This window comes from Pristiophorus japonicus, chromosome 6 (genome assembly GCF_044704955.1).
Source record: "Pristiophorus japonicus isolate sPriJap1 chromosome 6, sPriJap1.hap1, whole genome shotgun sequence".
Classification (NCBI taxonomy): Eukaryota; Metazoa; Chordata; class Chondrichthyes; family Pristiophoridae; genus Pristiophorus; species Pristiophorus japonicus.
Window position 1 is genome coordinate 74,889,356 of NC_091982.1, and position 13,909 is coordinate 74,903,264.

General features: G+C 42.3%; 1 protein-coding gene across 2 annotated transcripts in view; it reads right to left on the reverse strand.

Annotated features, from left to right (window-relative positions):
• LOC139265694 (TNFAIP3-interacting protein 3) overlaps positions 1-13,909 on the reverse strand; it is a 41,578-nt gene that overhangs the window by 20,765 nt on the left and 6,904 nt on the right. For both annotated transcript variants that reach the window (XM_070882943.1, XM_070882942.1), the window contains exons 3-4: positions 7,310-7,484; positions 2,355-2,498 (exon numbers count right to left, since the gene is read on the reverse strand). In XM_070882943.1, the coding sequence (XP_070739044.1) occupies positions 2,355-2,498; positions 7,310-7,484 (319 nt within the window). The remainder of the gene's footprint in view (positions 1-2,354; positions 2,499-7,309; positions 7,485-13,909) is intronic.

A 13,909-nucleotide genomic window follows, 5' to 3' on the forward strand; every position in this document is an offset into this window, starting at 1 on the left:
GTCTCCTAACCTGAGGAAGGACATTATTGCTATTGAGGGAGTGCAGCGAAGGTTCACCAGACTGATTCCCGGGATGGCGGGACTGACCTATCAAGAAAGACTGGATCAACTGGGCTTGTATTCACTGGAGTTCAGAAGAATGAGAGGGGACCTCATAGAAACATTTAAAATTCTGACGGGGTTAGACAGGTTAGATGCAGGAAGAATGTTCCCAATGTTGGGGAAGTCCAGAACCAGAGGTCACAGTCTAAGGATAAGGGGTAAGCCATTTAGGACCGAGATGCGGAGGAACTTCTTCACCCAGAGAGTGGTGAACCTGTGGAATTCTCTACCACAGAAAGTTGTTGAGGCCAATTGACTAAATATATTCAAAAAGGAGTTAGATGAGGTCCTTACTACTAGGGGGATCAAGGGGTATGGCGTGAAAGCAGGAATGGGGTACTGAAGTTGAATGTTCAGCCATGAACTCATTGAATGGCGGTGCAGGCTAGAAGGGCCGAATGGCCTACTCCTGCACCTATTTTCTATGCTTCTATGTTTCTATGTTTCTATAAGTACCCTGCTTGAAATGAGGAATTGAAGTTAATTACTGCAAAACATACAGCCTTTGCTGCAGTTACAACAGCATGTCTGGCGACAGCAAAAACAGTGCTGAGACAAATCCAACCCGCCACAATGTTACAATTACGGAGACTCAGCAATGTGACCTTCATACCAATGCACTTGAGATAAAGAATCCACCACTGACTTTATTCAAGTTGATACTTTAAAAATTGTAGATTCCGCATGTTTACTATTATCCAACTTTACTGGATTTGAGCTTGTGTTGTAAGAGCAAGAAGCTTCTATGCAGCAGTTTACTGTCATCTAGCAAGAAGTAAAATAAATGACGTGGGCTTTAACCAATTAGCAGGTCTAAAGATCATTTTATTCAAATATATACCTTTAAAATGTACTTTCCTTCAGAAAATATAACTCAACCTGTTATGATTGTGTTCTGAGGAAAAAAGCTATCTTCTATATGAGTGGGCCCATTACTGTATGAGGTTACCAAAAGATTGCACATTCATCCCACAAGCAGAGAACTAGTCATGATTATGCTTATGATTTTGCATCTTATGAAACTTAACTCTTTTTTAAAAAGCAGCACTGTGCTTGAATTCTAGTTATAAATACAGACTTCTAAAATGGGGTCATCAGTAGAGACCACTGTTACTGCAAAGAAACATATTCTTCCCATGTAGACTTTTAAAACATTCTGAAATAAATGAAAGAGAACATTTATTTCTATCCAAGAAGAGCTGGGACAATAGTTTAAGGTTGCAATATAATTTAGGGCTCCTGACAGCATCCAGACCAGTGGAGTCACTTTGGCAAGGCTCCCAAGATCCTTGAGGATGTTACAACTCATACCGCTGTCTCGGTCATGGATTATTTATTTTATGCTTTTACGAATATATCCATCTATGCACTATACCAGACAGTCTTCTTGCTACTCCTTCAGTCTATTGGGTGCCATTATATTTTAGGCCACCATTAAATGTTTACAAGAACATTCTCTTCACATCACAACTGGAAGAGATTATATTTTACACCTTTGTAACAAAGGCATTCTTCATCACATTGCAAGAAAATATCCATGCCAACATAGAAAAGTAGCAAAAGCTGATCAACAGCTTCAGAAAAGCTGACACAACTCACAAAATGTTGACAACCCAAGAACAGCCTTTAAGTGATTTATGATTAATTTTAAGGGGGCCAAAATTCCTTGTTTACACCTGGATTGTTCCCACCAGTACCTCCCAGCACTGATCTTACCAGAGTTTGTGGGGTTAGTGGGATGATACCTCTTTTGCATGGGGGAAGGTGGGTGTAAGCACCACTACAGGCCCATCTCTAGGAAACCGGTGGAACCCGAGGAAATTTGTCCCTAACAATTTTACATTTCACAAATTAATCAATTTTTAAGCTGAAAAGTAAAAAAAACAATGGAACATATAGATTTTGAACAGTGCATTACTTACCCAAACGTTACCTCAACTGTCACTAACCCTCACATAACCTCCAGCTGTCACTGTCTCACATCAATCTCCACCATCCAGTTCACAAAAGCATAAAAATGGCCCTCTGGTGTATGAGCCATTAGACTCGGGAAGAGCCGGTTCAGAAATAGATTCAGTGACATTGGTTTGTGCCATCAAACACGGAAACATTGATCAGCCCCCCAAAATGCTAAATGTCGGGGCAAAGCACTAATGCTTGACATCTATAAACAAAGGAATTTTACGAGGAAACAATATGCTCTTGAGTAATAGTCATTGATCAGTAAATCTAGTTGGTGGTGCTGTCTATACCTGCTCATTATCCAGTTTCTTGGAAAGTGTGCTTGCATGCTGATTGGTATCAGAAATCTCCATCTGCAACACAGCCACTCTTTGCTGAAGTCCTGTAGTGGTTGCTCGAAACATCTGGTCCCAGTCTTGATTGAGTTTCATCAGCTGAAAGAAGGTTCATATGAAAAGAATGGAAGCAGGTAATCCATATTAGCTGGTGTTCAGCGACTACCTACCACCCCAATCTCCAGTTTTCCTTTTACTGTATTAAATCAATTACTGGAGAGGGAATTTCCTGATCAATTGGGCATTATTTCTTAGTAAATAAGCAGTATTGACCAAACGAACGATAGTTCATTATCATCTGTTAGGGACATGGATTTCACTGAATGACAATGTGTCCACTCTGTTTGGAAAAGAGTTTCTCCGTAATGACCCTATCAAATCCTTTAAACATTTTAAACACCTTGATTAGATCACCCCTCAATCTTCAGTACTCAAGGGAATACAAGATAGGTTTATGCAACCTGTCCTCATAATTTAACCCTCTATGCCCTGGTATCATTCTGGTGAATCTGCATTGCACCCCTCCGAGGCCAACATATCTTTCCTGAGGCGCAGTGTCAAAAACTGAACGCAGTATTCCAGATGGGGTCTGACCAAGGCTCTATACAACTAAAGCAAAACTTCCGCCCCTTTGTATTCCAGCTGCTTTGAGATAAAAGCCAACATTCCATTAGCCTTTTGATTACTTTTTGGACCCATCTATTATTTTTTAATGATTTGTGTACTTGGACTCCCAAATCTTTTTGCTCCTCTACAGTTCCTAGTTTCTCACCATTTGGAAAATACTCTGAGGATTTATCTTTATCTTTCTTGGGTCCAAAGTGAATGACCTCACATTTGCTTACACTGAACTCCATTTGCCACAGTTTTGCCCACTAATTTAATCTGTCTTTGTTCCTTTGCAACTTCCTGCTCCCATCTGCACTACTTACTGTGCCTCCTAATTTAGTGTCATCTGCAAACTTGAATATATAGCTCTCTATTCCTTCATGCAAGTCATTAATAAATATGGTAAAAAGTTGAGGCTTCTGAATAGATCCCTGGGGAACACCACTTGTCACATCCCACCAAACAAAGTGCCTACCTTTATTCCCCCCTCTCTGTCCCCTACTTCCAAACCAATTTCCAACTCAAGTCAAAAAGCTAACACCAATTCCATGTGCTCGCATTATTCCTAATAATTTTTTGTGATCCCTTATCAAATATCTTCTGAAGTCCATATAGATAACATCCATAGACATTTCTTTATCCCCCTATTAATGACCTCCTCAAAAATTCAACTCGATTAGTCTTACATGGCGTACCCTCAACAAAGCGATGTTGACTCTCTCTGATCAGCTCATGTTTGTTCAAGTGCTAAGTCACTCTATCCTTAATGACAGATTCTAGTAGTTTCCCCACACCTATTGTTAAACCAACATGCCTGTAGTTATCTAGTTTATCTCTCCCACTCTTTTTAAATAATGGAGTGACATTAGAAATTTTTCAATCGAACTGTATAATCCCCAAATCAAGAGAGCCAAGAAAGATTATGACTAACGCTTCTGCAATTCCCTCAACTATTTACTTTAATACCCTGGGTTGGAAACCATCAGGTCCTGGGGAATTATCTATGTTAAGTCCCATTATTTTCTCTGTTACCATTGTGTTACTTATATTGAATCCAATAAGTTCTTCCCCTTGATTTATTTTTCATTTCCCTTCTATCACTGATATTTTATCCTCTTCCTCTACTCTGAAAATGAATACAAAGTACTCACTTTGCAAATCTACCATTGCCTTGTGGTCAATTGTAATATTCCCTGCGTCTGTCTTGAATGGGCCCACATCTCTCTTGGCCACTCTCTGTCACCAATGCCTGCACCAGTTCCTGCTGCTTGCTGATCCATGAATACAACACGTACAGGCAGACTCTATCCCCGATCTCACTCTATAGTCATATTACCCACTGCCACAACTGACACCTGTGTTACACGATGCTTTTGACTAACCCATACAAATGCACCATGCCAAGTTCCACGGCCACTCAGAAGTCTCATCCCTACTCTACAACCTCGCTCCATGCTGCCGTGTCATCCAACTCAGAGTTTTTCTGCAGTACACTCACTCTCTTACTCTGCGATCCACTGCATTGTCTCTCTGTTGTTTTCCATTCCCTTTCTTGATAATATGCAGCATATTTTGTTTCATGTGTATCCACAGGGAGAAAATAAGGTGCACCAAAACAAGCAGAGCACATCCAGCGACCAAATAAAATGTTCTGACACAAGATTTTATAGTGGGTCACAGACTTTGGGAGTACAATGTCAGCTGACAATGACAGCACTCCAGATATAACCTACTTTAATTCTAACTTATTATGAGCAATGCTAAAGGAAGACAAGTAACATATAAAATAATGTTGGGTATACATGATCCCCCTGTACATGCACAACTATAGGATTTTAAGGGACAGAATTCTGTATAATTCAAACTTGTCAAAATGTCAAATATTCAAAGAACAGGGGTGTTCCCCCATTTGCCTGGCCAAGAATTATCCCTCAACCAACAATTAAAAAGGTGATCTGGTCACTTATTTCATTGCTATTTGTGGGACTTTGCTGTGTGCGAATTGGCTGCCACATTTTACACATTCATAATCAGTCATAGACGGTCCCTCGAAACAAGGATGACTTGCTTCCACACCAAAAAAGGATGAGTTCACAGGTGTTTCAATGAAGGACCTAAAATTCCAGGATCCGATCTACATCCTCAAGGGTGGAAGATGCTTGTGCGTGGATTTTTTTAACGTGGGGTGGCCGTTGCACATCAGCCACCACATGGGCTTGACAGAGCTAGGTCTTGGTCCAGTGGCAAGGATTACCCAAGACGACTGGAGACCAGCTCTGCTGCACGGACCTAATGCACGCATATCGCAGTGTGGGCTGGCCTGTGCTGCCCCTGGGCCCCTGGCCGCGAACTCAGGCCTCTTCTGGGCCCTGATCACATCCCTCCAGTCTCTTGCCGCTCCTGCTGTGTTGGCCCACGCTCCAATCACAGACCTGGACCTTGATGATGTCACTCTTCACTGCCGTCGCCCTCCTGCACCAGCTCACGCTGCTCCCTGGAGTAGTATGCCTCCACGCTGCTCTCGGGTCACTCGCCGCATCTTTTATGGCCCCGATCTGCCACTGGTGTTCTTACGCAGGTCGGGGCCTCCACGCCACACAACAACTTAGCAGAGCTGGTATATCGACAGGTCCCCCAGTCCCACACCCTTACCCCTCCCCCCACCATCACCCAGCCAGTCCCACACACTTACCCCTCCCTCCCCCAGTCCCACACCCTTACCCCTCCCTCCCCCTCCCCCAGTCCCACACCCTTACCCCACCCTCCCCCAGTCCCACACCCTTACCCCTCCCCCCGCGATCACCCACCCAGTCCCACGCCCTTACCCCTCCCTCCCCCAGTCCCACACCCTTACCCCTCCCCCCACCATCACCCACCCAGTCCCACACCCTTACCCCTCCCTCCCCCCCCCAGTCCCACACCCTTACCCCTCCTCCCACCATCACCCACCCAGTCCCACACCCTTACCCCTCCCTCCCACAGTCCCACACCCTTACCCCTCCCTCCCCCTCCCCCAGTCCCACACTCTTACCCCTCCCTCCCCCAGTCCCACACCCTTACCCATCCCTCCCCCTCCCCAGTCCCACACCCTTACCAATCCCTCTCCCTCCCCCAGTCCCACACCCTTACCCATCCCTTCCACAGTCCCACACCCTTACCCCTCCCTCCCCCTCCCCCAGTCCCACACTCTTACCCCTCCCTCCCCCAGTCCCACATCCTTACCCATCCCTCCCACTCCCCCAGTCCCACACCCTTACCAATCCCTCTCCCTCCCCCAGTCCCACACCCTTACCCATCCCTCCCCCAGTCCCACACCCTTACCCCTCCCACCCCCTCCCCCAGTCCCATACCCTTACCCCTCCCTCCCCATCCCCCAGTCCCACACCCTTACCTATCCCTTCCCCTCCCCCAGTCCCACACCCTTACCTATCCCTCTCCCTCCCCCAGTGCCACACCCTTACCCCTCCCACCCGCTCCCCCAGTCCCACAACCTTACCCCTCCCTCCCCCAGTCCCAAACCCTTACTTCTCCCCCCACCCACCCCCGGTCCCACACACTTACTCCTCCCCCCGCACCATCCCCCTCCCCCAGTCCCACACCCATACCCCTCCCCCCACCATCCCCGCTCCCCCCTCCCCCAGTCCCACATTACAACAGTGACTATAACACACGTTGGGATGTCCTAAGGTTGTGAAAGGTGCTATATATATATGCAAGTTTTTTCTTTCTTTCTTATTTCTTTCCAACCAACTTAAAATGGCTCACTTTGGGTCATTTCCGTTTTTGAATTCAGCTGAGCACTTGCACCTATGATATAGTTTCAGAGTCACTTACATTCATTCATATTGCTAGGTGTTTTAGTCAATCTGACATGTACACAGAACGTCATTTAATTATAGAATGGAATGGAATGAAACCAAATGTGGTCTAAATGCCTCGATCTGATGGTCAACGTAAGCAACCTCTCCCATAATGACATTTATAATAATGGACTTGGCTTCCCAGCTAATTATATGTGCTGCTTTGATGTGGTGCTGGCAACATCCCTGGTATTTCAGTGGCAAACTTCCAACAGCGTACGTTGAAACATAAATATCCTCAAGGCATTTTAATAACTATGTGCTTGATTGATTTTATTTTGTAGTGAAGAGGACTGTGCTAATTCTAAAGTGCTGTCTGTGTTGCTCTTTGCTCAGGAGGGAAACTCCAGTGGGGTGTTGCTCAATAGATTTTGCCTATGCAAATGATCAAGTGTACGCATGTTGCTGAACAAAATAGAGAAGTGCAAGAGGACCAAATACCTCTTTGTTCATGCGTCTCAATTCAGTGTTCCTGTTCAGCAGCAGTAGTTTCTCCTCATCTGCAGTAGTGACACTCATGCTTTCTGTGATAAAGGTCACATTCTCCTCATCTCCAAAAGCATTCACAGTTTGGATCAGTTGGAATGGTTCATTTGGTGCTCTTGAGATACTTTCTCTAAAAAGAAGATATTGTTTAATATCAGAGCTCAGCAATCTAGGACATTGCAGTCAGGCAATCATATAACACAACACACTGGACCACTAACACTGCAATACTTAGAATAGCTGGTAGGTAAATTATGTTCCGGCGCCAATGTTCATTTCCAGTGCATGGAAATTCAAACCATTGCCACAAGCAGTAGAGGATGAGTGCAAAGCTTCCCATCAATGAGAAAAACATCTTGTTGTCCTGTAAACTATGATGTTCTCAACTGTCCAATAATATTTCAAAATCTCCCATTGAGGTATTTTCATTTCAACTTGGATTTCATCCAATCATACTGCCAATATAAACACTTCCAATTTTTATATTATTTCAAAGCTTCAGTTCCTCATAAATTAAAACATAATAAGGCGCATGACACATGAATAACAGGCTCAGCTTGTGTCCAAACTGAGCCAAAAGAACATAAGAACATAAGAAATAGGAGCAGGAGTAAGCCACCCAGCCCCTCAAGCCTGCTCCGCCATTCAATAAGATCATGGCTGATCCGATCATGGACTCAGCTCCACTTCCCTGCCCACTCCACTTCCCTGCCCAGAACCTTTTATTCCCCTTCGCTCAAAAATCTGTCTATTTCCACCTTAAATATAGTCAATCACCCAGCCGCCACAGCTCCCTGGGGCAGAGAATTCAATAGATTTACAACCATTAGAGAAGAAATTCCTCCTCATTTCAGTTTTAAGTGGGCGGCCCCTTATTCTGAGACTATGTCCCCTAGTTTTAGTTTCCCCTATGAGTGGAAATATCCTCTCTGTATCCACCTTGTCGAGCCCCCTCATTATCTTATATGTTTTGATAAGATCACCTCTCATTCTTCTGAACTCCAATGAGTATAGGCCCAACCTACTCAACCTATCTTCAAAAGTCAGCCCCCTCATCTCCGGAATCAACTTGGTGAACCTTCACTGAACAGCCTCCAATGCAAGTATATCCTTCCTTAAAAACGGAGACCAAAACTGTACACAGTACTCCAGGTGTGGCCTCACCAATACCCTGTACAGTTGTAACAGGACTTCTCTGCTTTTATGCTCCATCCCTTTTGTAATTCCATTTGCCTTCCTGATTACTTGCTGTACCTGTGTTTCATGCACAATGATTCCCAGGTCCCTCTGTACTGCAGCACTTTGCATTTTTTCTCCATTTAAATTATAATTTGCTTTTCTATTTTTTCTGCCAAAGTGGATAACCTCACATTTTCCCACATTATACTCCATCTGCCACATGTTTGTCGACTCACTTAGCCTGTCTTTGCAGATTTTTGTGTCCACTTTAGCCAACTCTGCCTTCATATCTTTATAGTCTCCTTTATTTAAGCTTAGGACACTGGTTTGAGATCCAATTTTCTCACCCTCCAACTGAATTTGAAATTCAATCATGTTCTGGTCACTCATTCCTAGAGGATCCTTTACTAGGAGATCATTTATTAACCCTATCTCATTACACAGTACAAGATCTAAGATAGCTTGCTTCCTGGTTGGTTCCGCAAAGTACTGTTGAAGGAACCTATCTCGGATACACACAAATTATTCAAACACCACTTTCCTCAATAAAGAGGTTAACTTCTCTGGAGCCAGCTGACTGATGAAATATCCAATGTAAACATCTGTTCACTCATAAGTAGATTGCTGTCGTTGTCGGGTTAACCTGAAGCGGCAAATAGTTCTTGTTTAATAATGTATGTCTTTACACCAATAATATTTTAATAAACTCATTATCACCGCACATGTAGAGAACGTGGCAGAGACCCAATGCCACAAACAATCAATGTCAGATGTAGCCAGTGAATCAGGAGTTAAATGATTCCTTTCTTAGACAGAGATTGTGCATCACCTGCTCTGACTGATGTCCCAGACGTTTGCAATATAGAGGGTGACTTTATTACAGCAGGGGGGGATGCAACATCTGGTGTAAACTGGAACATGGTTACTTGTAGAAACAAGGTACATTGTGGAATGACAGATCGAGTGCAGCAATGCGAGGTCCATTGAGACCGATATGCTCCTGTCTGTGCTATGGTTTTAGAGAAAGGCCATTTTCCTTGCAGTGTTATCCCTACTAAAATCAATCTGTTTAAAGCCCCTCTGCACTACATGCGTGCTTTCTGGAAAATGCTAATTTCATTTGAATGCACTGGGGTTCATTTTCAATTTCACTGGCTAGGTATCAACCTGGTGGAAAAGATCACCTGCCCATTATAGAATCCCCTCGATTTTAATCCTATTGAAATCCACTCTGCCAGATCACCTGCCCAGGCAGCGAAAGTGAAAATTATTCCTGCTGTGTCCTTATTTATCAACCTCCAATTGTTTAGCTTCCAAACACATAATATTTTCCTACCTTTTAAAAGCTTTTCAAATGCCTTTTCTGTTCATCAAGATAAGGCACATCCTGCTGACAACAGAACTTTTCTCTTTGTGCACCAATATTCTCAGGTTTGGTACAACAAAGCCAAATGTCAGAGAAGATTCTGCAATTCACAAAGCCAGTAATGGAGTGATGCTTGCAGAGGTCACATCTGGGTGCATGGCCCCTCATTTTCCATCCATTAATTTAAAAGAAAGACTTACATTTATATAGTGCCTTTCATGACCTCAGGATGTCCCAAAGTGCTTGACAGCCAATATAGTACTTTTGCTGTGTAGTCACTGTTGTAATGTAGGAAACACAGCAGCCAATTTGCGCACAGCCAGGTCCCACAGCAGTGAAAGTGACGAGATAAGCTGTTTTAGTGATGTTGATTGAGGGATAAATATTGGCTAGAACACTGGGGATAACTCCCTGCTCTTCTTTGAAATAATGCCATAGGATCTTTTACATCCATCTGAGAGTGCAGATGAGGCCTCAGTTTAATGTCTCATCCAAAAGACAACACCTCTGACAGTGGAGGACTCCCTCAGTAGTCCACTGGAGTGTTGGCCTAGATTTTTGTGCTCAAGTCTCTGAAGTGGGACTTGACCCCATAACCATCTGGTCAGAGGCAAGAGTGCTACCAACTGAGCCATGGTTGACACATTCTGCTCTTCCCCAATAAAGTTGCCCTACTTCAGCAATATAACACACTCGTGCTACACTGCTGAAGTCAGGCAGAGTTATTCTGCAATACAACACTGGGAGAAGTTTCTGACTAATCAAAATCTACAAATAAACATTTTTGCCTTGGCACTTATATATTACAGTTAAGTAATATACACATTACACCTGGGGCTGGACAAATGCTTTCAAAAGTTACTCTTGTCCTTTTAAGATTTTTTGTTTGTTTTTAATTCCATTGAATGATTATTTGTCCTCATTAATAATCATTTAATCAGAAAGAAATGGAATCAAATGTTAATTTCCTGAAACATTGATCTAATCGTGTTGGACAGAGCTGCAACAGGCCTCAAAAGAATTAAGTGCAGCAACAGTAGAGAAAGAATAGAGATGACGTGATTAGCAAGCTGCTGTTACTTAGAAGCTGACACTACTTTGTTTCTCAGCCAGGTAGAGGGAAGGAGGGAAGTTAGGGCTGGATTTTGCCGGTGCTCTAGAGGGTGGATTCGGAGGCGGGTCTGCTGTCAAAATCTAAAAGATTGACACCTCCCTGCGTGCTGTGTCTCCCTCCATAAGCATATGGAGGGAGTCATGGGAGAGCCTGGGTGCAGTCATGCACCTTTGTGCAGTGCTTGTCAGTGTTTTCAGAATCTCAATGCTGCAGAACAGTGACGGCACAACTGTCAAGGTGAATGTGGGCATGGTCCCTTTAATGAAACCGGCTGATGACGCATCATCAAATGAAGTCATCAGACCCGCTTCCTTTACTTGGCCGGAAACCTCGCTGGGTGGGCTTAAGAAGCCCAATCAGGGCAAAATCACTTCAACAGAACGTGATGGAACCAGGAGCGGGGTCTCAATCTGCCACCTACCTCGGCCGCACTTAGCCCACCTCGGTTGGCGAAATCGCGGCCTTAGTGTGAGAGAACTCCCAGTATTGTCTTTTTTTATAACACAATCCTTGGTAATGAGATAAATTATGTAGTGAATTGGAACTCTGATAATGCAGCATAACAAGGCATTAAAACATGGAAAACCAGTGTTCAGTAATTCTATAATAGAGGCAGTTTTCTGCGAGCTCTGTGCTTTTGCACATGCCAATGTATCTTTATAGATATGCTACTCTTGATTTATTGATGGCAGCACTCCCAAGTTATGAAGTAAAAAAAAGAAATGAGACATGAAGGAACTGGAAAAGATCACCTGAGTCATACCAGACTGTCATATTTTTCAACATCTAAAGTACTATCCACATTTACACAAGAGAACTCAATAATTAAAGTCTATAAATCTCTTATGTGTTTCTCAAGCCTAACAACCATGATGTGTGATGCTTATTTCATGGCATTGTACCATATTTCTCTGGTAACAATTCGATCAAAATATTCACTTCTTTTCATTATGTTTTAATCATATTCTGTTCATGGCATTTGGTGCCTCCAGTGCAGTTGAGAAGATGGTAAATTGTGAAATCAAATATTTACGTATCACCTACATGTTCTAAAGGGCCATCTTTAAAATTCAGGGAATTTTAGGCACTGCCAGTTCATGAAACAATTTCTTCACAAAAATCCAGTGCCATCCTTTTATGTGGCACAGCACGAGTGTGCCACATCCCATGTTACAACAGCTGCAGTACTAACGACTTGGTTGTGGTTTTTGCACAGTGATGTTTCATTAATATTCAATAAAACAGAAATTATTCAGTGGTTGACATGATAAGTTATGCAATTATATCAGCAATCACCTGATTGCACACTCCTACTTACACCCCAATACAATGGCAGTAACTTTTGCAGAACATTAATGCTCTTTTAGTGTTGTATTGTCAGTAACACATCATTGTCAAATAACAGAAAGTTAGCCATGCAAAATAAATAGCAAACTTCCAGTCACCTTTACAACACAGTTAGGCATCTCTCATGCAAAGATTACAACTGAGATTCACGTTAGTGTGATCCATAACAAATTCCAGTAAAGGTACCTAAGAGTTAATTTACACAGAGCAAGCACATCTCTTTAGATTTGAACATGAAAATAATTAGTGCCAAGCTGTTTAATCGAGGTCATGCACTGCATGAAAAAGCTTTTAACAATAGTCCTCTAATAGAAGCTACTCTAATTGCAATTTTTCTCCCAATTCATTCTCATAAAATAAATTTTCTACTTTGCAATTTAGATTAAGTAGTAAATCAGCCAACAATTTTGATTTGAGCGCTAAGTCTGGAACAGATCACAAATGTTTGCTTCTTTTTGAAGGAAGTCACTTCATAAAGGGTCTATGCCATACTTCACTGGCCACTCAGAATTTTTGCAACACATTGCTGGAAGGTTGCATTAGTCAGATCATAGTTGGACCATTTTACCACTTTACCTTTGGAAAAGTAAACACACTGATTTCAATTCAAATAATATATTTTTATTGAGAAGAAAAAATGTATAATACAATGGAATTTTTGACATCTCATTACCTCCCTTTGAGAAGTATAATCATGGGCTCTGTTGTGATACGATTGGGGAAAAATTGCTCTGGTTTCTATGTATAGCGACATCCTAAATAATTCATTGACTTTTTCTGGACAAGGTTTGTAGCAAAATCAGAAATGTGCTTAAAAAGAAGCAACCAAAAGTGACCAGAGCAAATCTTCCAATTTTTATGCTACTCATGGATGCAATGCATAAACGGATCAGCTCTACCTGTAAATTGACCACATTCAGTTGATGAAAACGAGAGATTTTTTTATAAACAATGTCAATGACATTCAGAGAGACTCCAAAAAAACACCCCACCAAACAACCTAGTAGTCAAAGTTTGCTACTATGTTGTGGCAGTTGAAAGTAAAATTGAATGGGAAATGTTTACATAGCAATTTACAATGGTGAATATTGACACAAAAGCGTGACCAAAATTCATGATAACAGGAAACAAAGTTTGTGGACAAGATTTTTAGTAATGTATAGACTACCTTGTCTTTTATATGTTAAAGGTCCAATCTTTATATGCATGGAATATTATTTTTCTAGCTATTACTTGATTCTTGCTTTCACTGAAATCTTCTAGAATTGTCCAGAATCTTAAAAAGAACATTAATTGAGTCTAACTCAAATAACTTTCTCAGACCTGCTTCAAGTCACGCAGCAAGAATGTAATATTTCAACCAACAAGAGTCTCTGAGAATAACACAGTCCAGTATGTAAAAAGAAAGAGGGTAGCAAAATCAAGCAAAATCTTAGAGGCTGAGCCAGGAGAAATTGTATGGGGAACAAGGAAATAAATGGCAGAGACTTTAAACAAAAATTTAAAGGTTCACTAGATTGATTCCTGGGGTGAGAGGGTTGTCCTATGA